At 37.7% G+C, this 26918-nt stretch overlaps 1 protein-coding gene across 4 annotated transcripts in view; it reads right to left on the bottom strand.

The window, feature by feature from the left end:
- Positions 1-1515: 1515 nt before the first annotated feature.
- Positions 1516-26918, bottom strand: part of LOC132111399 (protein Smaug homolog 1-like) — a 36664-nt gene continuing 11261 nt past the window's right edge. Inside the window, exons 3-13 of one of the 4 annotated variants that reach the window (XM_059518666.1) lie at positions 17205-17726; positions 13405-13659; positions 13108-13217; positions 11871-11957; positions 11020-11251; positions 10663-10748; positions 9628-9740; positions 8031-8226; positions 6698-6824; positions 4285-4368; positions 1516-2477 (exon numbers count right to left, since the gene is read on the bottom strand). In XM_059518666.1, the coding sequence (XP_059374649.1) occupies positions 2449-2477; positions 4285-4368; positions 6698-6824; positions 8031-8226; positions 9628-9740; positions 10663-10748; positions 11020-11251; positions 11871-11957; positions 13108-13217; positions 13405-13659; positions 17205-17726 (1841 nt within the window). In that variant the 3' untranslated portion in view covers positions 1516-2448. Of the gene's footprint in view, positions 2478-2525; positions 3171-4284; positions 4369-6697; positions 6825-8030; positions 8230-9627; positions 9741-10662; positions 10749-11019; positions 11252-11870; positions 11958-13107; positions 13218-13404; positions 13660-17204; positions 17727-26918 lie in introns of those variants that run through there. The other 3 variants (XM_059518665.1, XM_059518664.1, XM_059518663.1) reach the window with 3 other exon arrangements.

Below are 26918 nucleotides of genomic sequence, written 5' to 3'. Positions count from 1 at the left end.
TTGAATCTGCTAATTGTTTTCAAATGGCAGTGATGAGTGGCTTAATACACACAAACAAATGCACCTCTAGAAACAAGATGCCACATGATGGTTTGCTAACATGCTTGTAAAACACCGGCTACCATTTCGTTTAAGGCATATCATGCACATTAAAAGCACTAGTTTGGAAGCACTAACTTGTTTATGAAGCTGGCACAGTTAATATTCTTTCTTTTAGGCAGCTTGAACTGCGTCGGTCGCCACTCAACGGATGTGAAAGTGCCTCTCTACTGTCTGTTTAATCATGACTGGTTTCTTTGGATTAGCCAAAAAGCATAACACATGTGGGTGTGGGTAGGTGCATCAAATTGCAGGCCAGCAAATCCCTCCACATGAGAACTACAGGATACAACAGTCCTGCAGTTCGGGAATTGTGGGGGATTTGGAGGAGAGGGCGGAGTTTGTTAGTCCAGTTCCCCCTCAGCCCTATGATTCAGACCATGTTGCTGATGAAGAGTCTATTGCATATTATTGCAAATTCACTTTTGATGGTTTCAGCAAGGATTCACAGCACCAAGGGCAGGAAAAGCAAAGGTATATAGGAAAAACTCTAAATAAGAATCATTGACAATCTCTGAACACCCTCATAAAGGGACTTTAATGTTCCGGATTAAAACAATTAAAGCAACAACAAAAAAAAAAATCTGATCTTCACTTGTAAGAGTCTAAAACTAAAAGCTAATTTCTTATTGTAAACGTTCTATTTTTTTATACCTGGCAAGATAAAATAATGGATGATATTAAGACAATACTGTAAAAAATACTCGAGCCTCATTTAATGTTAACTATTGCACAGTTTCACCACAAGATGGCGCTCTGTACTAGTAACTGGTGCATTAGTATTTTTTCCTCATACATTTTGATGTGACTTACTGTATATTTCTCTCTGTTGCTCCAACAGCCTACTGACATGGTGTACCATGCATGTGATATCCCAAATACACAGAAACCAGCTGAAAACCTCCATATGACACCTGTAATCTCCCCAAAATCACTAAACCAATCAACACAGCTGTGCATTTAAAAAAAAAAAAATTCAATGCATACAAAAATATTTGTAAAACATTTTCCTCTCCAGGCCCACACGGAATCCCTAAAAATCTCCACAGATTCCCACAGTATCTGAACGAACATCATTCATGAAGCTGTACACTTCTCCCAAGCATCTTTATGCTTTCAGAAAAACATTTTACCATGTTTACACTAAATTTGTTTTTGCCAAAAATATATAGTTAATATACATATCATATTTGTTTCATTTGATTTTATTTAACTTTAATTGTAATATATAAAATTTTATTTATATTTTAATTTAAATACATTAAAATATAAATAAAATATATTTAAATAAAAATGTATATATATATATATATATATATATATATATATATATATATATATATATATATATATATATATATATATATATATATATACAAACACACACACACACATATATATTTATTTGTGTGTATGTGTGTATGTATATTTTTGCATATTTTGTCTGTCTGTAGCTCTGACCTCTATGTTCACCTTCTCCTCTTCAACCTTTCCATCTGGCATTTCTCCTATATTCCACTCCTCTGACCTCCTGATCTCCCTCGACTATTCCTTAACGTCAGAATCCATGTACATTCCTTGCTCCCTCTACAGACCCTTCTGCTGACATCACTTCCTGTTTCCTTTCCCATCGCTGCTCTCACGCTCCCTATCTTTCTTGCAACCGTACCATCCGTAGCTCTTACTGTCTTTGTAGTGTTGTAAATCAGCTTTCCTGCTGGCACAAAAGAAAACTACAACGAAACAGTAAATACAAACACACTTGTAAACTATGAAGCCATTTAGGATCCTAAAGCTGTACACCGTCCTCGGATTTTGACAACGCTCACACCTGAAAAAAAATGACTTCGGATTTTCTTGTCAGTATAATGTGTAAACATACTATAACGTAATATTTTTAGCATCTGCACAGAGGCACAGAAATCAGATCTGTAGCTATGTGTTGATCTGGTTTCGTCTACTGGTTGGTTTTGATTTTGTGACGTCCCAGACAGCCACCTGAACGATTTAAGGTTGTCTCCGCTGCGTTACAGACCCCCTCTAATGTCCCGTCGATGCGTAGACCCTTTGTGGCATTCTAAGTGCTGAAGATGTGATTTTCTCCCAAACTCGAATGTAAACACGCTGAAGTAGTCATAGTGACAGAACTTGCTTGTGTTAAGCCTTTCAGAAAATAGTGAATGGCACTGTGTAGACCACGCCCCACTTCTCTTATTGGCTATTTGGCGTTGGTAGGGGAGCAGGTGGAGGGGGGGGGGGGGGGTTATAGGCAGAGGAGTTCGTGACCTCGTGTTGACCTTTCCCCCTGCTGCCAGGCATGTGTCTCCCTGTGCGCCCCCTTTTCTTCTCTCAGATAGTTGAAGTTCGATCAACACCATCTATGGAAACAAGTGACATCGTGACATCGACACAATCAAGTGCAACTCTGGAACCTTTCACCCAAAAATGAACATTTTGTCTTCTTTTATTAATTTACATGAACAGTACAGTAATGTAACTTATATAACCTACTAGAATTTTTTTTAGCAGTCCTTAAATAAAAGTATTTATTTCTTTCAAAAAACAAAAACAAACAAACCAACACTTTCTGATCCTAAACTTCTGAATGGTAGTGTAACTTCTATAACTTCCTAGAAAATTTCGCACAGGACTTCTGGAAGCCTTTGAATGACTGAAACAACCCAGTGAATCAGTATTTTTTTTTTTTTTTGCTTCTGTTTGAAATGAGTTGGACTTCCCGACCATACAGTTTCAAAGAGCAAGCAGTCTCATTCTGCGTAATGAGGGCACACAAAACACCCAGGCAAGACTGCTGACCAGAGGAGGTGGAGGTCCTGAGGGGGGAAAGTCTAGGGTATGCTGCCACAAGAACACTACGGTCTCTGTTGGCAGCTGTGGAGCGAGCGGGGCATTCCTGAGCTCACCGCAGAGCTGCCCACTTCTTCTGCCCATCTGCCTGATTCAGCCTGTCTCCCTGCCTCTCTCCTGTCTGTCTGCCTGCACTCCCCCAACACAAAGCTGTGCTTGTCCAGCGCTGAGCCCACTGCACTGAAAGCTTCTGTGTGTCAGCCCTGAGAGAAAAAACACTCTTTATGCACCTCCACTTCACATGGGAATGCTCACTGCATTGATCCCATGACATGTGGATACAAAGCAATGCTCCTTCCTGTCTGAAACTGATAGTCACAATATTTTCTCTTTTGAAGATTGTTGTGGCTGATGCATCATGTAAAGCTCCCACCAAAGACGCACCTCAAAAAGTTAAACCAAAACGTTGTGGAGAAAAAAAAAAGTCTTCCCTTGAACATTTTCAAAGGAAAACAAAGGACTTCAAAAGGATTTTTGACCTTTTGAATGAGTGTCAGACGGGATGCTCCTGACAGAAACTGTCCCGTGGGGTTTCATGACTCTGCCATAGTCAGAATAGATCAAAACCATTTCCTCAGATTCCATTCTCATGGATTGAGGATGAAATCAAAAGATTTTGTTGCACAGATTGTTAAACAAACATTATGCAATACTAGAAACATCCTCGTTGATCAGCTCATACCAAAAGATGAGTTTGGAGTATTCAGACATCAAAATGTAAATTTCTTTAGATAAAATAGTGAGAGGCTGCTTATCTAATAGTACACAAGTAGTTTCTGTTTTCAAAGATCGACATGTTAATATCTTTGCATAACATGGTTTTTAAGATTTTTTAAAATAAGTTTATGTTTGCCAAGGCTGTATTCATTTGATGAAAAATACAAATAAAACAGTAATATTGTAAAAAATTACAGTTTAAAACAACTGTTGTTATTGTAATAAACACATTAAAATGCACTTTATTCCTGTGATGCTAAGCTGAATTTTCAGTATCATTACTCCAGTCTTCAGTGTCACATGATCTTCAGAAATCATTCTAATATGTTGATTTGCTGCTCAAGAAACATGTTTAAAACAGTTGTGCTGCTTAATATATTTATGGAAAATGTGATGGTACATTTTTTCTAGGATTCTAAAATAGAAAGTGACAAATATCTTTAACTGTCACTTTTTTGTCAATTTAAAGCATCCTTTCAGAATAAAAGTATTAATTTCCTTCAAAAAACAAATCAACTTAAATTGGTATCATTTTCATTTTTGGGTGAACTGTTCCTTTAAGTGCAGTATTTATAAACTGAGGAAGAAGTGGACATGTACCTCCCAGAGCGTGTTCAGTCATGCTGAGACACAGAGACTCCAAACGGTTATTGATGTCAGGCTCAGTCACAGGCACCTGTAAATCTGCAAAATGACAAACAAACCGAGTCAGCTTTAACAAGTTATGACAATACACAACACATAACAATTCAAATGAGTGCAGCAAAAAAGATGCATTTCAAACCTCATTCACATCCTTGTCATCAAACTGCAATTGATAAATAGTTCCAAATTGCAACCTCTATTTTCAAACTGCCATTATGCTTGTAAATTGCACTGAACAGAATGTGAACTGTTCGGTAGTACACGGGTCTAAAATGTGAGCTCTGTTTTAAAGAGTCGCTTCAGTCTCGATGGGCCAGACTCTGACTGCTCAGGGCTCCAGCAGCGCTGCTCGGGCTGGCCCTCACCTTTAGCTGAGTCAACAGCAAACGGCCTTTGAAAATCCCTTGTGGGAAGGAAGAGCTGAGTTAAGCAACCACTGGCTGAATGGAACAGATGACCTGCTATTTTTAAGCAGCAAATTCTGTAAGTCCCATCAAGTCTCTCTCACTGTTCCCTCTTTGAAGCCTTTGAATTAATCAAGGCGTTAATGTGAACACATTTGGATTGGCGGCAATGAGAAAATGAAGGGGAATGAGTCTTACAGAAAAAGTGGCAGGCATGCTACACAAAGCCAGTCTTTGTAACATGCAGCATATTACACAAAAGCACTGTACACACTCTTGTGCACAGCCCCTCTTTTTTCTCTGAAAGAGTACAAGTGTTTCTATAAATCCATGAGAACAGAGCAAGCTGCAGGAAGTGAGTTTCAGCTTCAGTCAGAGTGGAGCCACAGACGGAGAGGAACATCTGTCTGCTCTGAATATATGTCAGTGGAGCACACAGCACAAAGAAGCCAGAAAACTTTAAATGTGTGACATGGTTTCAGTCAGAAAAAGAAAACTGTTTGACCACTAACAAATATTTGATGTGTTTTTAATTTGATATAAGCAATTCTATGCTTCTGTAGAGTTTTATTTTACCCCAGAAATATTTTTATGATCGGGGCATCAGCATGTTGAATGCAATTTTAAATCTAAATCTATAATGCACAAAATTCAGGTAGTGCTGTTCGCACACTTAAAAGACATCTTGTTCAAAAATGTTTATTAAAAAAAATATATATACAGTACAGACCAAAAGTTTGGACACACCTTCTCATTCAAAGAGTTTTCTTTATTTTCATGACTATGAAAATTGTAGAGTCACACTGAAGGCATTAAGGGCTATTTGACCAAGAAGGAGAGTGATGGGGTGCTGCGCCAGATGACCTGGCCTCCACGGTCACGGGACCTGAACCCAATCGAGATGGTTTAGGGGTGAGCTGGACCGCAGACAGAAGGCAAAAGGGCCAACAAGTGCTAAGCATCTCTCGGGGAACTCCTTCAAGACTGTTGGAAGACCATTTCAGGTGACTACCTCTTGAAGCTCATCAAGAGAATGCCAAGAGTGTGCAAAGCAGTAATCAAAGCAAAAGGTGGCTACTTTGAAGAACCTAGAATATGACATATTTTCAGTTGTTTCACACTTTTTTGTTATGTATATAATTCCATATATAATTCCATATGTGTTAATTCATAGTTTTGATGCCTTCAGTGTGAATCTACAATTTTCATAGTCATGAAAATAAAGAAAGCTCTTTGAATGAGAAGGTGTATCCAAACTTTTGGTCTGTACTGTATACATTTTATTGTTTCTCTAAGGAATTTTTTTCTTTGACTATCCAGGGCATTTTGGGGGCCCTGACATACTCAAAAACATTAGGATGCCAAAGAATCTGGCACACAGTCAGAAAACTTGCAGCATATCTCATGCACATTTACACGTATACATATGCAACTCAGTACACATATTGATCTCACTGAGCTGGACAACTTGCATGTCATTGGCTATGACCAACAGGAAGTCGGCTATTTTGAACTGTTTAAAAAGTGCATATGTTTAACTTTTTAATCCTCTTCCTAGGTTTTTCATGCAATCACCATCAAACTCGGATAAAATGATCTCAAGACATTAAGGATGCTAAATTGTGAAGGGATTTTTGATATCTCGAATAGTTTGGTCGTGGAGAGGCAAAGAAATTATGGTGAAAAAACAGAAACAGGAAATGTGTTATAACTTGCAGATACATTGATTATTTTTAATGCAGCACAATGCACTGCACACAAGTAGATGACTGATTTTCATTCACAGCAAAAAAAAACAAAAAAAAAAACACAAACGAACACAAAAGAGACAAAGTTTATCAAGATGGCTTTTCGTTTACATGCATTTTTACCTCTGAGCTCCTTAACTGGAGGGCAACTTTTTTCAAACAGTTACCTTTTAACATCATCTGGGAGGGTTTTGTGTTTGAGTTCTTGTCTCTTACTTGTTTGCTGGAACATGGCCATGGTGTGTGGGTTGGTGTGGACGGGTAACGATCGGGTCCTCTGAACTGAGCTGTGGGTACGGCTAGGCATGCTGTTACTGCCCCCTGGATTGGCAAACCACAAACCCTACCACAAAAACACACATGCCAGCCAAATTACAATCACATCATACGAATACTAGGACTGACATAATAGACTTGGTAAATAAGCGGGTTCATTAAACTAATGGATAATACATGAAAAACAGTTTCACATTATGATGAAGCCTTTTTTTGTTCTAAACATAAAACAACTACTTGACTAGATAAAATGAAAATATAATTTCTGATTCATTCAGTGTGAAACATGACTATTCTGTGAAGTTTTATAAAAAACTTCTAGAAAATTATTCTATATATAAATGAATGAAAACAAATACCACTATAATAAAATTATATATATTATATAATAAATTATGTATATATATATTTATTAAAATTATATATAAATTGTAATTTTTTATTTTAATATATTTTATTTTTATTTTAATATATTTTTGGCATATTGAAATTACTGCAATCCGCTTCAGTATTTTTCATACTTTTTTATCATTTGCATTATTCTCAATTATGATTCTCATTACTGCAATAAAACACACACACATATACATACGTTTTTCTATTTTTGTGCATTATGGTAATAAGAATATATTCCATTAATTTGATGGTGGTTTAGGGTGATGTATCACGCGGACACATCACTGATCATTTTATAAGATGCGTCCATTCATGTAGTGATCTGATGTGAATAAGTTCTTCTAACCTGCATATCTGACTTTCATTTACTCTTTCACTCCCTTTATTTGACTCCCTCTCCCCTTTCCTGGCCCTCCCGACAGAGGAGCAGGGAAAAACAGGAAATGCCTGTGCACTGTTCTCACTGCCTTTGACTAGCTCCCTCTCTCTCTCTCTCTTTCTTTCTCTCCTCTTCTTTTCTCCCCTCCCTTCTCTCTCTTCTCCCTCCAGGCACACTTCTCCCCACACATGACTCATCGGCTGTTTCGCGCACCTAACCCCACCGTCCACACACTCTGAAACAGAGAAGCAGTTGGAACTTCCTCCCATTGTAAGCGTGCCAAGAAAAATGTTTGAGCAGACATGCAAGAATGCCAGGTTATCACTACGCTTCCAAAACCCCATCCTCAGTTGTTCCATTTAACAGTGATGTAGGATTTCTGGAATGTTGTAAATTGCCTCCAGCTCCATCCACTTCAAAAACTAGAGCTCCCTTCAGTCTGAAGTGGTAATAAAGTCATCTACGCTTCGGGTTGGTATTGTTTGTGTAATGACAAACCTGTCTTCCCTGCTTCAGGCCGGTAGGAGTGCTGCTACTGCTTCGGGGGGTTGGTCCGAACAAGCCGGTGGTACCCAAAAGGATGGGTCTTACACCAGGCAAACTCCGCATCTGATACTGCCGCAGGTTCCTCCGGGTGGGAACGCTGCTGCCTACGCAGCCCGTGGTTGGGAGGGAGTTAGACTGACCGTAACGACTGCTGAAATGAAACAGACAGTGTCCTAAAATACCACTCAGATAATATTACAGAAAGAGAAAGCAATTGCAAAAGTTGTAAAATTATTAAACAAACAAATTTAATATTTACATATATAAAAAAACAAGATTCTATGTAGGCGTAGTCTTAGTATTGATTTTGACAATGGGGGACTTTAAAAAAACAAAGTTTGAGAACCACTGATGTAGAAGTCTGTAATGCCTCATACTGTGGCATAAAATAGGAGATTCTTGTTGAGTATCATATGGTCTATTTTCAGACCATGATGTAATCCAGTAGGGAGTGACGGAAAATCATGACTCATGGTCCTAAACACATCTGTGTGGTCTGTGGTATCCGATCATCATTAAAGTCTTTGTCCAATAAATAAAAACACAGATGGCAATAATTCTGCCCTAAATTAATCAACGTATCTGATGGAGTAAACCTCAAAAGGACTGTTCTTGGCTAATGCCTGTCCTCGGTCCACTGTATGATGTAATTCAGTAAAATTGAGCAACAGAGCTCTTTTTGTCGGGATGACAGCTGTCATGGTGAATATCCTCCACTGAAATTTACTCAATCATTTATAAATATGTGAAGGATAATGCACAATCAATGGCCATTAATACAAAAGCAATTTATTTAGCAGTAATGATTATCTGTCTGTACATGATCCCGCTTAATACACAGCTGCTTACCGATTTAAATTGCTGTAATCATTTTTTCTAATGTGAAAACATAGAGTAATAGTTTTGTAGTCTTCACATAAAATACCATTACTGACCAATCAAAATCAAGTATTTCAGAATGTGTCGTCATAATAAACACAATGTTTCAGAAGTCCTCCATAGTGTCTCAGGGAGGCTTTTAAAAAAGAATAAATACAATAGATTTTCACAAGCTAAAATTCTTTGATAGATGTAAAAGCACCCTTTTTATCCATGCATGTTTTCAACATGTTTTGATTGATGTGAAATCAACTCCAATTAGAATATCTTGGATAACAATGTTTCTTTTTTTTTTAATGTGCATGTGTATTTTTAGACGAAGAGTGTTAAACCCTTCAGTAATATTGGCCCAAAGGGTTTAAATATGTCAGAGAAGCATATTATGTAAATTTTGGAATTTCATTTACAGTATTATGGTCTCATCATAGGACCTAAATGGATTGAATTTCAACAGAACAAGAATGTCAAATTGTGCCTTGATTCTAACCGTGACTTTCAAATAGGCATGTGCCAGAATCCGAATACTGTGTTTGGTAAGGAAATGACATTTAGAACTTTTAGAACACCTAAACGGAATAAAATACAAGATTCCGTAGAATGCGTCATTCATTTTCCGTGTCAATACAGATTCACTATTCGGATACATCCCAACTTCCAAAATCCACTTTACCTTCTTCTCTGTCCTGTTAGGTCAAGGAGAGTTTTCCTCGAAATCGACCGGAACTGTACCTGCACCTGCTGTTTCCATGACAACAACCTCTTCTTCTGCGTCTCTGTGAAGGCCTGTGAGAGGTGGGAGACGTCAGAGAAGTGAGAGAATCCATTTCCAATCCAATTTCCCTTCAAGCTCAACACTGCTCAACATACTGTACCTACTGTCTAATGGGACTATGTGTGCTTATTCTAAAATTTAGCATGTCATTTGTTCAAAAGTTTCAATAATAAGGATAACACGAACCAGAAAAGGGAACTGTATTCTCACCATCTGCTGACCTCGACAGACTCACATGAGAAACTAAAACACCTTTTGTACTTCAATTTGGAAAAAAAAACACCTAATAAATGGCTTAAGCATCATGAAATCAAAATTAATGCTCAGTTAACTTAAGTCTACATTTATTAGCTGCCATCATTTACATGCTAATGCTAGCATACTACCTAAAATCTGAAATATATATTTTTTTAATCTGATACAGTATCTTTTATCTGATAAGACGACTGTAAATATACATATATAAAATATTATAGTATTTATACATATTTTGAGTTACTTTTATATTATCCATTTTTATTATTTATTATTATATGATTAATTTTTCTGTGCTTTTTTTAATTTACATTTTTATTTCTGTTTGAGTTTGAGTCATTAAAATTTTTTGACTTGAACTTATTTCAGTTGATTGCCGTTTTTACATTTTGAAACATTTTACATTTTTTGATTAAAGGTATTTCAGCTTTACTTTAATTACCGAAAAACGATTTTTAATAATTATAGTTTTGGTTAAAAAAAACCAACACCGGTTCACTAACTATTTTACTTCCATTATGTGACATTTGTCTGAGTGGACCTGGATATTCAACAAGTAAGGACTTGATTGTATTCATTGGGAATAATAAAGAGCAGATGAATTTTTCACAATAAAACCAAGAAGTTTCATGTATTAATAAATTAATTAATGGCTATTTGGATTTCCTGAACACTCACCTCATGGATAAGGCACTTATCAATAAGCTGTAGGTAGGAACTAATGTTCTCCTCATCTGACCCGGAGACAAGGAGCTGTGTGCAAACTGTCACAAAAACAAAGAAAAGGTTAGTCACATGTATAAAACAAAAATAAAAAACGTTTTACACAATGGCTAAACTATATTACTTTGTCTCATATGGTTATGGAAAACTCAACAAGAGTTGAGGGAAGTAAACTACATAATCTCTGTCTGACATCTTCTGAACCATTTTTCTGTCTGTAAGATAAAGTTGTTTGGAAAAGGAAAGCGGTGACCTAAACATTCCTAACAGCCTCGAATGATTCTCAGATTACGGGAAGAACTAGGTGTGAACCTTTGCCCATGACGCGAGTGAACTGAGCGGGGATGTCTCCTTCAGTTATGACCGTTGAGCTGCCCTCCGTCTCTCCTCCACCCAGGTGGGAAGTGGCGATGCTGCTCTTTCCCTCAGCACTCAGCAGGTGGCGCTGTGAAGACTCCTCTGTGCTGCAGGCTTTAATGGGTGTCTGGATGATCTGGTGGAGCTCCTGCAAAGGAGCACGTAGATTCCCTCCCTCCAAAATATCCTGAAAGACAGAGAGATGACAAATGAGTGGATGCATGCGTAGTTGTTATATTCGAGGTTGTGGTGCAGCATTATTTTAGACACTTCCATAAATTCAATACGGGCAACTGTCAGGATATTTCAGACATGTAATGAGGCAGAAAATGACATGTGAGGACAAAATAAAGGTCTACCAAAAATACGAGCATGTTTGTTTCCCCGTCGCACGGTGCGACTCTTAACAGGGCCGACACATGCGGGACATTAAAACTTTAAATGGAGGAGGTGTCTTATTTCTGATGCTACAAATGCATCGAGATGGAAAGCTTGATGAAAAGGTTGCTCTGAAATTAGACATCAGGCTCCTTCATGTCTCTTGTTGTTTCGAATATTTTGTCCTTAGATGACATTTAATAAGTTACACACATAAAAAGCGCATGTGAAAATGATAATGGCAGAGGTCTGGGCTTCAGAGTTAGTGTGGAACTGCAGTTAAAGATCAAGGCTGGATACTGAAAGGGTAAAGGTTCAAACCCAAATCTGAACCTCAGTATGAATGACTGCAAATGTAAAGACTGTGATTGATACGTCTGTGCACTATGAGTCAGAATAAACTGACATGGGGAAAGAGAGGCTCTGACCTTCTCCAAACAGCGTAGCATGTTTTGTCTGTCTTTCAGCTTCTGAATACTGATGATGATCTTGTGCCGTGCCCCTTTGGTGACTTGCTATATCAGAGAAAAACAACATTCAAAATCTGACATTCACATACTATGCAAAGCTGCTACAACATATAAAATGTACAAATGTATATATGTACATACATGATGGATAAAATATATAAGATTCCCCTTCAATTAATAGCCGATCTATAGCCAAATTTAACATATAAAAATTGCCTGTTTAACTTTTCCAATAAGGCCTATATGTAAAAAAAAAACAACAACATGGTTTCACTAAAATTAGAATTTTAAATTATTTAAATCATGGCCAGGTTGTAATAATTTGTTCCCTCATTTTAATTGAATTAAATAGTCACAATTAACCTAAAATGAGGGAACAAGTTAATAAACTATGGAAACAATTTCTTTTAGATTTTTGGCCAAGACATCTTTTGAATTGCTTAAAAATAGAGAAATAAAATGTTAGTAGGGTAAGATATATAAATATAATTCAAAAGGGAAAACAAATGTATTTCTCCTACCCTATTTGCAATTTTTCTTTCATATTTTAATCATTAATCATTTTTATTGATTTCTCTAAACACAAGACATATTATCTTGAAAAATATCTTAAAGTAAATCTATCTTATTTTACATATGTGACCCTGGACCACAAAACCAGTCTTAAGTCTCTGGGGTATATTTGTAGCAATAGCCAAAAATACATTGTATGGGTCAAAATTCTAGATAGTTTTTTTTTGTGTTATGGCAAAAATCATTAGGATATTAAGTAAAGATCAAGCTACATGAAGATATTTTGTAAATTTCCTACAGTAAAAAAAAAAAAGATATATATATTTATATTTATTTATTTATATATATAACTTAATTTTTGATTATAAATATGGATTGCTAAGACATTAATTTGGACCACTTTAAAGTCGATTTTCTCAATATTTAGATTTTTTTGCCCCATCAGATTCCAGATTCTCAAATAGTTCTATCTCAGACAAATATTGTCCTATCATAACATATCAAGCTCATTTACTCAGCTTTCAGATGATCTATGAATCTCAATTTTGAAAAATTGACACTTTTGACACACCAGGAACACATATGTTTAATTATTTATACTGGAATCCAAGACAAAAATATTGAGCAGGAGAGTCATTTTTGCAGCGTAGCAATGGAACGCATGAAGGGTTAAAACACCAACCTGAGCTTCCAACTGCTGCTCCGTCAGTGACATCATCTCATCATAGGTCAAGGTGGAGAAGAGCCCAGCGTACTTATGGAGACGGAGACTCTTCAGCCATGACGGCACATCTGAGAGTGACATCACATCATTTCGGATGAAAAGCAATGCAGGATAAAATTTATTGTGAGTGTGCTAGTTTTTAAAAGTCTGGGCTCATCATGACTAATTATGTATTTTTAAGATCTGTTTACTAAAACATAAAAAATAGTCTCCTGTTTGGTCAAGTTTGAAAATGCACATAATTCCGTGGCTCACCCCTCATCCCGCTGCCCTCCTCATGGAATGTACTTCGGACAGCAGCGTGTTCCTCCAGGTGCTCGCTGCCTCCGCTGCCCGAGGACGCCACGCTGCTCTGAGGAGAGATGGGGGCGTGGTCGGGGGCCGGCCCGCGGGGACGCAGGTCCTCCTGGGAGAGCCATTCGTGCCCCAGAGGCTGGTTAGATCCGCCACTCATCGGAGGGGTCAGAGACACTGAACGCCTCAGAGGACTGTGCTGCCCACCCGACAGGACTGCGAGAAAACAAACATACAGCATGCGTGAGATCAGGCCACAGGGATCATCATGAACACAAACAATTCAGGACTGTTATATTTCTGGAAACTTCTGTCAAAAGCTTCAAATTTAAAAGCAATGATTAGTAGCTCTGTTGTCTCGAAGCAGACATAAGGGTGAATATTTTAAAACGTACTATTTTCTGTCAAGTCAGTGTGGACAATCAGGCAGTCGAGTTGTACGGGGTGGTCACACTAAGCATGCAAAATTATTTTGGACTGCAATGAATATGAGCAACAAGATATGATTTCATATTCCAGGGCTATTTTGAATAATAAATAATGAGTTCAAAATGTTATACCATCTATTCCAAATTTGAGCACCACTGCATACCATGCATCTCTAATTTTAAATTGAAGAACTTTATTATAATAATCCATTATTGATTGCGATCCACTAGATAAAATTAACGATTTTATCACCGATTTTGTCTTTGAGAATGAAATAACTGGAAAATGATTGCCAGATGATGAGATTATTTTAATATAAAAAAAATATTGAAAATATTTGTAGTTAAAATAATATATGTTTTATTTATTAACTATTATAATATTTAATATTTTGAATGGACTTTTATTTGTTTTCATAAAAAAAAATTGTCAATTACATCTTTTGTAATTTCTATAAGTTTTTATTTATATATTTGTATTTAGTTTTCATTTATATTTATTTCAGTTTTCTTTACTAATTTTAGTACTTCAGATTGAGGTTTTTTTTTTCAGAAGAGTTTTAAATTTAGTTCAACTGTAACAGTAACAAAGTTATGAGCTGCATGTTTTTTTAATTGTTTGGGATCTGACGACACTGTTCTAGTATATTTTTGATTCACTTAAAAGAACCGACTCATAAGAGTCATTCGTTTGGGAAGAAGACTACACTGCTAAAGCTCTCCAGTATGTTTTTGATTCACAACAAAGAACACAAAGAAGAAACACTCAGAGTCTGAATTATTTAGAACCAGTTCTGAATAAAAGTTCCTGTTTCCAATACCTAGTGGCAGGTAAAATATGCATTATTGAAATCAGACTCCATTCTCAAGCAGACTCACTTGAATTATTTAAACAACTTTCATGGCAAACAAGCACAACCCAATGTCAAATGCATTTAGATTCAGTCTGCAGTAAATTGCTTTAGCTAGCTCAACCAACACAAGTTTATTTGTTTCCACTAAGGGGGGAAAACCTGGCAAACAAAACAAGCTGCGAGTCTTTTCCATTGCACCTACTAAAAAGGTGAGCCTGTCTTCCTCTTCTGGAATATTCGACCCTGTTGCGGGTGAGGGGAAAGAGGAAACAAAGCGAGAATGAGATGGAGAAGATACGTTATGGGCCGTGTGAAGAGCTCTCTCTTCTCCTATATGCGGCTGTAAATGTTTGGACTATGTATAGGTCTTCGCAGGCTAGTTTAAAATAGGTGCCCAGCTTACATTACAGTCCCCAAATATTAGCCATTTTCCCTAAATACAAACCCCCACAAAGGATACCTTAAAAGGGAAGAGCTGGGATGCTATGTGGTACTTAGTTGAGAAGGTGAGAGGGTATTTGTGTGAGTAAAGAAAGAAGGACACTGGATGCTGTTCTAATTCAATTTACAAATGTTCAATGGTGAGTAGGGCTGCACGGTGTGTCGTTTAAGCATCGATATCACGATGTACGAATCCACGATAGTCACATCGCAGGATGTGCGATGTAGGCTGTTGTAGTTGATCCGCTATTCATTAACCGTACCGGCCAGCTGCTCCCTGGCCCTTGACGAATGTGATTCGCGGATTAATTGCACAGCTTAACCATCATAGAGTAAAAGTTTATCATTTGCATGTGTTTTTAAGTCCTGTCAGTTTAACAGGGCAGAGAGGGAGAGAGCGAGAGAGAGAGAGAGAGAGCGCGAGAAAGAGAGCCCAGGCCGCGTGTGCGCGCTCACCTTCACCATCTTCAAACAACACGAGCGCTGTCTTGCTCTCTCTCCCTCGCGCATATTAATCAAAATCAATTGACACGATGGTGTCAAAAAAAAAAAAAACTATCCAGTGATGAAATGTTTTCTGCGCTGTCAAACCCACATAATTACACAACGCATGCTGTACACGTCTGATTCGCAAACTAATGATTCCTTTGAACCGATTCAATTTAATGAATGGTTTAAACAACTGACCTGTCCAACACTGAACTCACGAGACGTCTGAATTGGTGTATAAAAAAAATCTGTAACACTTTACAATAAGGTTCTATTTATTAAATATAGTAACAAAAGTATTGCTCGTGGTAAGTTCCTGTTAGTTAATATGTTAACAATTCAAACCATATCCTAAAGTTACAAACAAATAATTTACTCTAATATAAATAATACTCTGATGTTTAAATCATTTAAAATGAGAATGTAAGTGTGCTCACCCTATTTTTATTTGTAAGAAAAATTCGATTAGATTTCCTATCGCAATATATATCGCAGAAAAATAAAATATCGCAATGTCATTTTTTCCCATTTTCGTGCAGCCCTAATGGTGAGCATGTGGAAAAAAATTACTATGTTCAAAGATGTTCTTATATAATGTGACATTTTGTTCTTTGTCAAGGAGACAATCACGATTAAGGGTTTGTTGTACAGAAGTAAATTCTCTTTGTTGATCTGATACCGTAAATGGACCAAAATGAACTGACTGAATCCCTCATTATAAAGTATAATTAATATACCTATACACATTATAATATTTGCTTTAGAGAAAAAAAAAAAAAAACGAAATGTATTAATTTATAAAAAAACATATATAAATAAATAATTTTTGTAATGTACCCACACACAAGATTCCAGTTTGTTCATTGTTAGCATGTTAGGAGGCAGTTTTTTGGGCAAAGAATTTTACAAAGGGTTACCCTAAATCATTAACACAATAGTTCCAAAAGAACAACAGCTTTTTGACCAGAAAGATAACATTTCTGAAGCCTACATTCTGGCGTTGCTGGAGAAGAGTTGTGAAACCAGTCCTGTGCGGTTAAGTACCCTAAGTAGTCAAAAATAAAGAGGATCTGGTGCTGGAGCAATGCTTTAAATGTGCCCTTATTTATATCCTCAGCTGTCTCCTTCATCAGAAAAAAAGACCCTTGCATTCTTAGCTGGAAATATCATGCTCTGACCACAGATATATTCATTCTGAATATCTTTGTTATGCCCACAGCACGGCAGTACCGCATGTACACATTTTTTCCTCTCGTTTCATGATACTTCTGAATGCTCCTAAATGTGAGAAATAAACAAAGTCATTAATACAACATCTGAACTGTCCAGAAGGAAATGAGTGGGGATTTGAGATGGTCACAATAATGTCAATGTTGTAAGAGTTGACATCTTGCTAGACTGGACCTGCGGCTGTTTTAATCTCACTTGCCAAAGATGAAATAGACAAAATAGCAGCTAGCTTATATGAAACACCTGTTGTTATAGACAGACTAAATGGAAGACAGACTGCATCCTATGTTAAGCCGAAAATGAAGATTAGTTCACTCACTTGTGTTGGTCCCACTGCCTGTACCTACAGCGTTTATAGTGGAGGGCACAGAAGATGATGGGTACAGTGAGAGGTGCCCGTTTTCGCAGCCCTGTTGCTGCTGCTGCCAACTTCCCAGCCCAGAGTCCCTCGAGCCCTGCCAGCCGTTGAGACGGTCATCTGACCCATAGCGTTGGTGGTGGGGATAGAGGTGTGGAGGCTGCCCGTGATGAGATGAAGGTGCACGCTCAAGGGAATCTCCGGCTCCTCGGGCAGCCGCCCGCTCCTCCAGATGGTTGAGCCAGAGGGCGAGGTTCCCCCGGTCCTCGAGGGAGGTTGCGGGGTGGATGAGGGCATAGGACAGAAGCTGCCTGCTTTCTTCTAAGTGCCGGCCAAGTTCGATGGTGTGGCCCAAGATCTTCGGCAGAAGACTCATGTACTCCACTTTGGCCTCGACGTTGCCTGGTTTAAGGAGAGGCAGGTGGGTCAGAACCAGAGAGATGACCCGTTCTTTCGACTCACTCTGCCACTGACTGATCACCACTGCAAAATAAGAAAAACAAAAAGTTAAAAAGTTAGCACAGGTTTACAGAAAAGATCTTAAAAATAAAATAAAATAACTTCAAAGTTTTGCATATGTTTCCAGAAAGAACACCTTCAAAAAAGAAAAAGAAAAAAAAAAGGAGTTTAACGTAGAAGAGATGTGGTTTATTGCATTGTACATGGGAGGTACACAGTGATATATTCCTGGAAAAAATAATATGAGCAAAGTCATCCCTGTTTTTACTCTTCCTTTAAAATAACTGCTGCATTTTAAGTATTCGGTGGGGACACTATTCATTACCAGGGTCACGCAACCTATTATAATGTGCCTCAGAAATTAACTATAGGAAAAATAGGGTCATTCTGTGTCAAATCAACCAAATTTCAGAAACTTCCCCTGCTCAAATTTGTTATTTTGCTAGTATTTTTTGTCAAGAAAGATAAACATGTATAGTGATAAAAGCAAAACTATTAAATGTCATGGATGCATATTTGCGGAGTAATCCGGGTATGACTTCAGAAATATGTGAAAATCATGATATATTTATAAAGAGATTGGTAGGTCTGTTAGTAAAATCTGTTGATTGTAGCCATCATTGTTGTATTATGTGCTAATGGTGACCATTCAAAATTGGGGAAAAAGCACTTTTCAAGTTTTCATGGCTGTAATTCAAGAAATATTTAAGATATTTTAATGCCTTTTTACATACTGGGTGTTAAACTTTCCTTTTGGAATCTCCATAATTAAGGCCCTATATGGTTCAGTTACAGAGATATTGGAATTTCAATATGGCTAAAGGAGTAAATCGTTAAAATTGTACACATTTTCAGTGGTCAAGGCACTATATCATTCAGTCCCATAGATATGGGGAGCTTAATGACACTCCATATTCAGATTGTTAAATATTACCCATTTTCAGTGGTTGAAAACCAAATGTTCAACTGTAATTTCACGTGAAAGTTCACATTCACAAGTAAAGATGATGATCTGGACTTAAAAACTACACAACAAAACCCTACAAAAATATAATCTGGATGCATTATGGTAATGAGAATTTGCATTTAATTGTCAAAAAAAAATTAAAAGTGGCATTTCTTTTGATTTAATCATTAAATGTGACCATGAAATGTTTTCACCAGTATGCAAATGCAGAAAATAATCATTACCATTAGATCAAGAGACGTTTAGCACTTAAAAATGACAATGTTTACTAGTGTAATGAAACAGAATCATAAATGTTTCATCAGTGTGTATAGGAGTAGAGTAGAGATGTGGACATGTGTTAGAGGACAACAGGGGAAGGACTTTTTCACTGGAGGAAGCGTTATTATGGATTATGGACTGGTATTTTGGTCAGAAGTGATTGATTATTATAATAATGCCTTAATGATGGATTTGTTTCTTTGCAGCTTTTTGCCTCATTAATTGATGGACTGGAGTTGTGTGGTTTATTTGTGGATTATTGTGAGGTATGTATCAGTTGTTTGGACTCTCATTCTGACGGCACCCATTCACTGCAGGGCATCCATTGGTGAGCAAGTGATGTAATGGAAAATTTCTCCAAGTCTTTTCTGATGTAGAAACAAACTCATCTCCATCTCGGATAAACTGAGGGTGAATGGATTTTCAGAAACATTTTCATTTTTGGATGAAATACTCCTTTAAGGGGGTAATATGTAGGAGAACGTTTCTGAAATCAAAATTAGATCAAAGTGCTTAGTCAGAAACACAAGTGAATTTTCATGTTTCATCCAATGAGTGATGAGAGAAGGTTGTACGTCCACCACTATGTGTCACCACTCAGCTCAGTTCAGTTTGTGCTTTGCCAAAGGTTGTGATGAGTTTATCTGGTAATAAAGTCCTCATGACCCTCAGCAACACTCCTCTACTAAAATTAGAGCCCATCATTCAACTTGGCCAGCGTCCTGCTCTATCTCAGCGGTTGCCAGCTCCTCTATGGCTCCCACACTCCTCCATCATTACGCAGTTCTTCTTCCTTCACTCCACCCATCCAGCTAGATATAGAGGGAGTGCTGCTGCTAAAACAATGCAGCTTACTCATCTCAAGGATTCTGACTTCCTCTGCCACCATCCCCCCGTTCACTTCCTTCAGGATCAGATCGCAGAGATTCCAGATTGACATCGGACCTCTTTTTCACACTATGCTTTTTCTATGTGGCTCATCACTGAATCCTACATCTGACAATTAGCAAAAACCTACTCGCCAAATATTGCAAAACCATCTCATGTAACAGCCACACATGTAAATTTTATTTTATATGGACAGTCTTGTGACTTGGCCAGCTGTAAAGTTCCAAAAAGGTACATTACTAATTCTATCGCAGAGATAGATAATGCATACAAATTCATATCTCATAGCTAGCAGTCGAATCACAAACCCCCGGAGCCGGTGAAACGTGTTTCTCTGTCTCTTCTTATGTACCCAAAAACAGTAGCCCTCCTTTAACATTATTTAAAAAGTGTTTCAACTATTAACTAAATCAATGGAATGAAAAAGTTGGATGTGACCCAAAAAAAAAAAAGGTAGAAAGAGACAGAAATGTAGTGAAAGCAACATTTTGCAGAGAGACTGTGAATCACAGTTGATTCACAGCGGTCAGTCTGAGGAAAGCCCTTCTTTAGGGCTTCACTGAGTCATTTTAAGACAGTAAAACAATGCGTTCTAGTGAACTCCACGTGGCACCCGCTCTCAGCGAGCAGAGTGTTCAAATATCCCTGTGTTCAGTCGTAATTTGTAATTTCTCCACCACTTCCACTTAACCTTCCGACTGGCTTAAAATAGAAGCTGCTCTTCAACAGCACATTGTTATGCACAAACTACTCCAGAGGAGCGAGGTCTGAGAAAAAACACTGAGATACTATTCCTTCTGAGCCTCACTAAACAAATGACTTTATAAGTGAGTCAACTCGAAACACTGATTCATTCAGGAACAAAGCAAGTCACTGGCTAAATTTGGAATATCAAACTATCATTCTATTCCTACTAGTGTTGGGCGATATGGTCATTTTTCAAATCGTCATATCGTCAGCCTGTGAGATCGACAATACACAATATTATGGTGCATGGGTGGAGTAAGAGAGAGACTTTTTGTTTTTGTAGTATCATAACTATTTTTTGTTTTAAACGGCGCAGGTGCGCGCAAGAGAGTCTATGGAATCACCAATAATCAAAAAAATATACTTTCAAACCTACTGATAAACTAACGTTAAATATAAAAATACTGTATTTAAAACAGCTAGTTTATATATATTCAGACACAACTGTCATATCGTGCGTCCTGTGACAAATTTTCCGCATCTGGGCACAGAAGTTATCAATCTAAATGTTCTGCAAAATCAGTCAAAGCTGAAAATCGATAGTAGTTTTCATTTAAAGTCCAACAGTTTAACACTAATATTGGACATAAACGAACATGTTAAATATAAAGTATTTAAAACAGGTAAGGTCATATATTTGGAGTTAAGTTGAATTGATCTGCTGCATCAGTCATACAGCGCTCCGCACCGTGCGCCTCATGACGAGCCCGACACACCGCCACAGAAACAAGAATGAGATGCGTTCTAACAACTATGACATTCAGAATACTTGTTAAAGTGCAATAAAATACCTTTTATCTGCAGACGATGTACGTCTGTTTGAGGATGAAGACTTCTTCACTAGCTACAGGCTCTAAACCTCATATGCGCGTGCTTGTGTGTTTGTGTGTGAAATGCGGCGCTGAAGTGAAATAGCTGGGAAGTCTGATAGCCGAATTATAATAGGCCATCTAATAAAAATTTAAATAATAATAATTATTATTATTTAATACATTAATAGAAGAATGAGCCTAATATCGTCTTGACTATCGACAGAGACATCTGCTATCGTCGATATCTCTGACTATCGTCAATAGAACCCTAATTCCTACAATGTAAGGCTAAGACAAAAATAGTAAAAGTAGCACAGTATGTTATTGTGAATTTATCAAGGAATCATTTATTAAACGAATTCATTCAAAATCACAGATTCATTCAGAAATTACTTCAGAGTTACTAAATCAATAATTATTATTAGGCCTAATTAGATAATTTGATGGATTAAGATGATTAATTTACAATTTTAAAAACTAAATACAGTAAAATACATACAATCAGTCAGTGAATAATTTATTCAACTGATTTCGTTGCTCAATATAAATTTTTGCTTTCTGATTATGTTACATATGAAGCAAATAATTGTGTTATGAATAGAACACAACCATGCTTTTACATCAACAGACCTTTAACAAACAACCAAAGAGAAACACAGGCAGGCATGCTGTTCACCGGACGCATGGTTAAACCCAAGCAGTGCAGATTAGAGAACGTCAAGCCAACCGTACGCAGACAGAGGTTTTCCTCTTTTAATCAGATAAATTTGAGACACTTTTAATGTGAGAACGAATATATGCTTCCTGCAGGCCACTGTAACAACATCAGTGCACCTCTTGACCTGGATACACGCTTCAATAACACTCAACCCCCATCGTATGCCACCAGATGCTCCATTTACACCAGGGACACAATTGGCGGCTGATAAAAACACACGCACATTCATACAAACAGTCACGCACATGCTCATGTCTGCATGGGAGGAGTTATGTTTGTCAGAGACATTATTCTCTCATGCTAAAAATAGGACAGCCACAACACCGACTCCAAACACCAGTGGACTGGTGATAACACCCTATTTATATGAGACCATCAGAGACTGCATCAGCTGAAGCACACGCACCCTGTGTGCCGACACACAGCAAGAAGGTCACCAAAAGACAAGGGATACAGTAAGCCTGCGTTCAGCCAGCACAAACACAATACTTCTGAAAAAGCTTAATATTCGCGCATGTTCTGAGGCGCGGGTTTGCGCGCTTTGGATGCGTGCATTCAATTTAGAAAGTTTAAAAGAATGTCATTTATTTAAAATACAAATATTTTGTAATAAATTTATTAATTTAAAAAATTAAATAAAACTTAACTACCCTAAGCTTTTAAAGTGTATACTAAGTTCTTGAGAAGCAATAACATATTTTTTACAGTATTAAAAACAACACTGTGGTAATAACATGGTGTCTCTTGGTAAAGTTCATAATGTGGCTGCATCCATGGTGATCCTGGCCTCAACTATTGTCCAACATTTCTCTAGTCAGCACAACAAACGGGAAGAGTTGGTATAGAATGGGATCATTCCTTTTTTAAAATTGTTGAGTCTACACAGTAAGGACGCAACAAGATCCTGGGAGGATGATGCACCACTCTTAAATCTCTTGGACACACAACCTTAGCTCAGATTCAAAAATAATGCCAATACGAACCAGACACAGGAACCAGACGCAACCAAACCTGCTGTATAACACATCAGAAGGTCTAAAATGAGGTCTGTCTGTAATTTTTCCACTTATAAGGGAAAAACAACACTGGAATTGGTCTGTGGACACAGTATGAACTTGCATCGAGAAGATTTTTCCAGGAGGGAAAGTGGGGAAAGGAAAAATGGCCTATTTGGAAAAAGTGGCTATAGAGTGAGAAGAGAAAGAACACAAGAGAGAACGAGAGAGAGAGAGCTGCCCCACCCATCCCTCTGGCTGCTTGCTCCAGCTCAGCAGTGTGGAATGTGCTGGCATACCACAGGTCCAACAGAAGAATGCACAGTTTCCGAATGGGGTGCGCTGCATCCGAAACGACGCTGGTTAGACACATACCTTCTTTTTGAGATCATCCCCCTCAACACTACTTCAGCAAACACTTCCTTAAACGGGCTCTCCAAGATCTAATGCATTCAGCAGAGTAGTGGGTGGAGGTAAATATGGAGCATCAATGATGTGGAGAAAGGAAAGGGAGGGGAAGAGAAAGAAAGAAAGAAATAAAGAAGGGAGAATTATCGTATGGCTAAACCAAGCCGCATTCCACCTAATGTCCAGTGGAAATGCTTCCATGTGAAGGACAAAGCAGCACTTAAAAGATTCCCAGGATTCTGGACTCTTAGACAGTCCTGTGAGTGGGAAGCTGAAAGAAAAGCGTAAGATGACACTCCAAGAAGTAACTAAGGGAAGATTGAAAAAATGACCCAATCGACCTGTGTTATACTGAAATGACACCCACGGGAGCATGTGCGAAGCTCATGGAGATGCTTACGTTTTAGTTGGCAGAGAAAGAGAGATAAAGAAAGAGTGTAAGAAGCCCCTGTTGAACTTCAGTGGCCCCACCTTTCCTCAGGAGCAGCTTTAACAGGCAACAGCTCAGTCTGTACAGGTCTACACATGCCTGGACCCCACCAGCACCCTGTCTGGGCCTTACAGTGCACTTAAAGCTTTACATGTATAGCAATAAGGTCGAGCCATTCAGATGAGAATACCACTGATACCCCTTTCCATTTCCAAGATGAAGATGCCCATATAGCATCGGAGTCTCTGTTTACTAGTGTTATTTCTAGCTGAGGGCATATAAAAGTGTATTAACTTTATATAATTTATATATTAATTAATTAAAAACCACATTTAAGTACATTTAAGTATATAAAAGTTGTCTTTAGCATCCTAAAAATGGAAATGATATCCAAAATGATAAATATATCTATATTAATATTGTTTTTATATTTAATATGTAATTTTTGTGTTATTTTTTTACAAATAAATTATTTTTATACAGAATTAATTTACTAAAATAAAATATTCAAATGTACTTTATATGTACAATAAAATTATATTTCTGCATAGAATTTATTAAAATATGAAATATTTTTATAAATAAAATAAGTCAAATATTTAGTTTGTTAAAATCTTATTAAAATATTTCAAACGTGTATGAGTGTATGTATACATATATAAATCATTGTATAGAATTTATTTTTGATATTTATGTATATAATTTCATAATCACAGAAATATATATATATACACATTTAATTAATTAGGAAGTATAATATTTAATTCAATTATTTAATATTAAAACGCATATATGTATATACATAAATAATTTTAATACATAAAATGGTATATATAAATAATTATATACAGACAAATACATATAAAGCTTCATTAATTAAAAAAAATTACATATAAATAGTTTCATACAAATTTTTGTTACAAATAACTTAAAAGTGCAGCTTCAACAACTTCGACAAAGACCATGATGTTATGTTTGTAACAGGCAGTTACGTCATTATTCGGCTCTCAGGCCAGTTACACTTGTGGAGGTTAGCCACACTACCAACTCTGGCACAAGTGCAGTTTTGGTGGAATGGTCTGCCTCTGTCTGTCTCAAAGGCCCTGACATTCTGACGCCTACACAGACAGAGTTGCCCTCGGTCAGCTGAATTAATTACCCAGAGGCTGTACGCATGCAACTTCAGCCCGTCCGTCGTCAGTTCCTTTTCGCACACAATCACCAAATGTTACGTCTGCTGTAGAAATTAGAGAATGAGGTCGACAGTTCTAATTTTGGCTTGGCAGGCGCTCTGTGCTGAGAGTTTGTCTTTGCTGGAGAGTACACTTTCTTCCTCTCTTCCTTCAAGCCAGTGATATTTATGGCTACTAATCCTGTTTGACATTGGAAATAGCAGCACAGACGAACTATCCGTTGAGCTCAGCTGGACAGACAACAAAGTGGGAAACACCTGCCTCTGTCACTAGACACAGCAGTCACCGTGGCTCCAAGTCATCTGTTGCACGTCTCTATTGTTCAGTACGGATGATGAGCTCTCACTCTCAAATGCAGGAAGCTCGTCACAGCCCACATGTGAGCCCATTCAAGACTGACCCCGAAGCATTTTCTCTATCTGATCTTCTCTATCTGAGCCCATACGAGCTTTCAACCTGTGCAAATGAGCTCCGCGTTTTCCATCCTGAACCAAACGAACTGTAGTGCAAAAACAGGTTTGGCCTGATCCTGAAAAAAAGAACCATTCCGATATTTTGATTATCTGTGATAATCTCTGAGACAACAACAACCGCAAAAATATGTCAACTATGAAAAATTCCACCATAATTACAATAATGAAGCAATAATGAGGCCTCCAAAAACCTGCTCCATTCATGCCCTCCAGACAAGACAACAACAGGCAGGAAGTGCCATTTTAACCCTGACAACCGTAACAGCCATAAAAGCTGTTAAAGGAGAAAATAAAGGAAATGAGCTTGCACATTTAATACCATGTGCAAATATCCAATGTTGACCGATACCGATAAATAAAAAAATTGATAAAAATGATCAAGTAATAAATAGTATGAGGTGGGAAAAAACATCAACTTTTGATCAAGTCCCAAGTGAAATTCATAAGTTTCCAGAAAACTAGCCTAAAAATTATCCTTCACAGACTTTTCTTTCCTCAAGGAAATTTTGGGGACAACCTCTGGCATAAAATGCCACTGTAATCCGACGACTGTAGCATCTGTAAAAGCCTCACTGGAATGGAACATCGATTTAGTCTACCTGTGGATGTTTCAGGGGTTATGTGTGTGCTCAAATGGCGCAGAATGTCACAGCCGGAGCTATTCTGGAATGTGAGCCTTGAGTCTGCGGATTTGAGCGCAGAGAGCTCTATTTAAGGAAATGTCTGGGCCCCTGTGCTACTTGAACCCCCTCCTCATTTACTGATCATTATTCCTATTTGGAAGAAATCTTTATTTCCTTACCTGGAGGAGAGAGAGCAGAGACTCTTTTGCGGAGGTTATATAATTGTGCAAAAATAAGGGTTGATTTGTGAGAAAACGTCCCATTTAGGGCAAGTGAAAGAAACACATCCTCATACTCAAATACATACCCACTCCTGCTTCGCGACTGTCTGGAGAGAACGAACTGGTGGGAGGGGGAACATCTCAGTCTGACTTCTTAAAAGCACAATCAGCACTTTTGAACAAAGTCCTGCATTGTGGCACCATGATGCAGCTGCCTGCGCTATGCATTTACCAGCTGCAGAATAAAGCATACTAAACAGTAGCTGCAAAGTGACATGACATCAGCCTCACAAGAGAGACACACTCAGTAAAGCAAACAGAACTGTTAGGTACGTGAAGAGCGAGCGTGACTTCTGACGCATTGCTCTGAGCTGCAGTCAAGCGTGCAATGACAGCTCACCCCACATATGGCGCAAGCTATAGAACCGGTCTGTCGGCGTGAGAGACCATGTAACCATCAAAGAGCCAGAACATGCGATG

This window comes from Carassius carassius, chromosome 31 (assembly GCF_963082965.1).
Source record: "Carassius carassius chromosome 31, fCarCar2.1, whole genome shotgun sequence".
NCBI classification, from domain to species: domain Eukaryota; kingdom Metazoa; phylum Chordata; class Actinopteri; order Cypriniformes; family Cyprinidae; genus Carassius; species Carassius carassius.
Note: the sequence above shows the minus strand (reverse complement) of the source record. Positions and strands in the feature narration are given on the sequence as shown.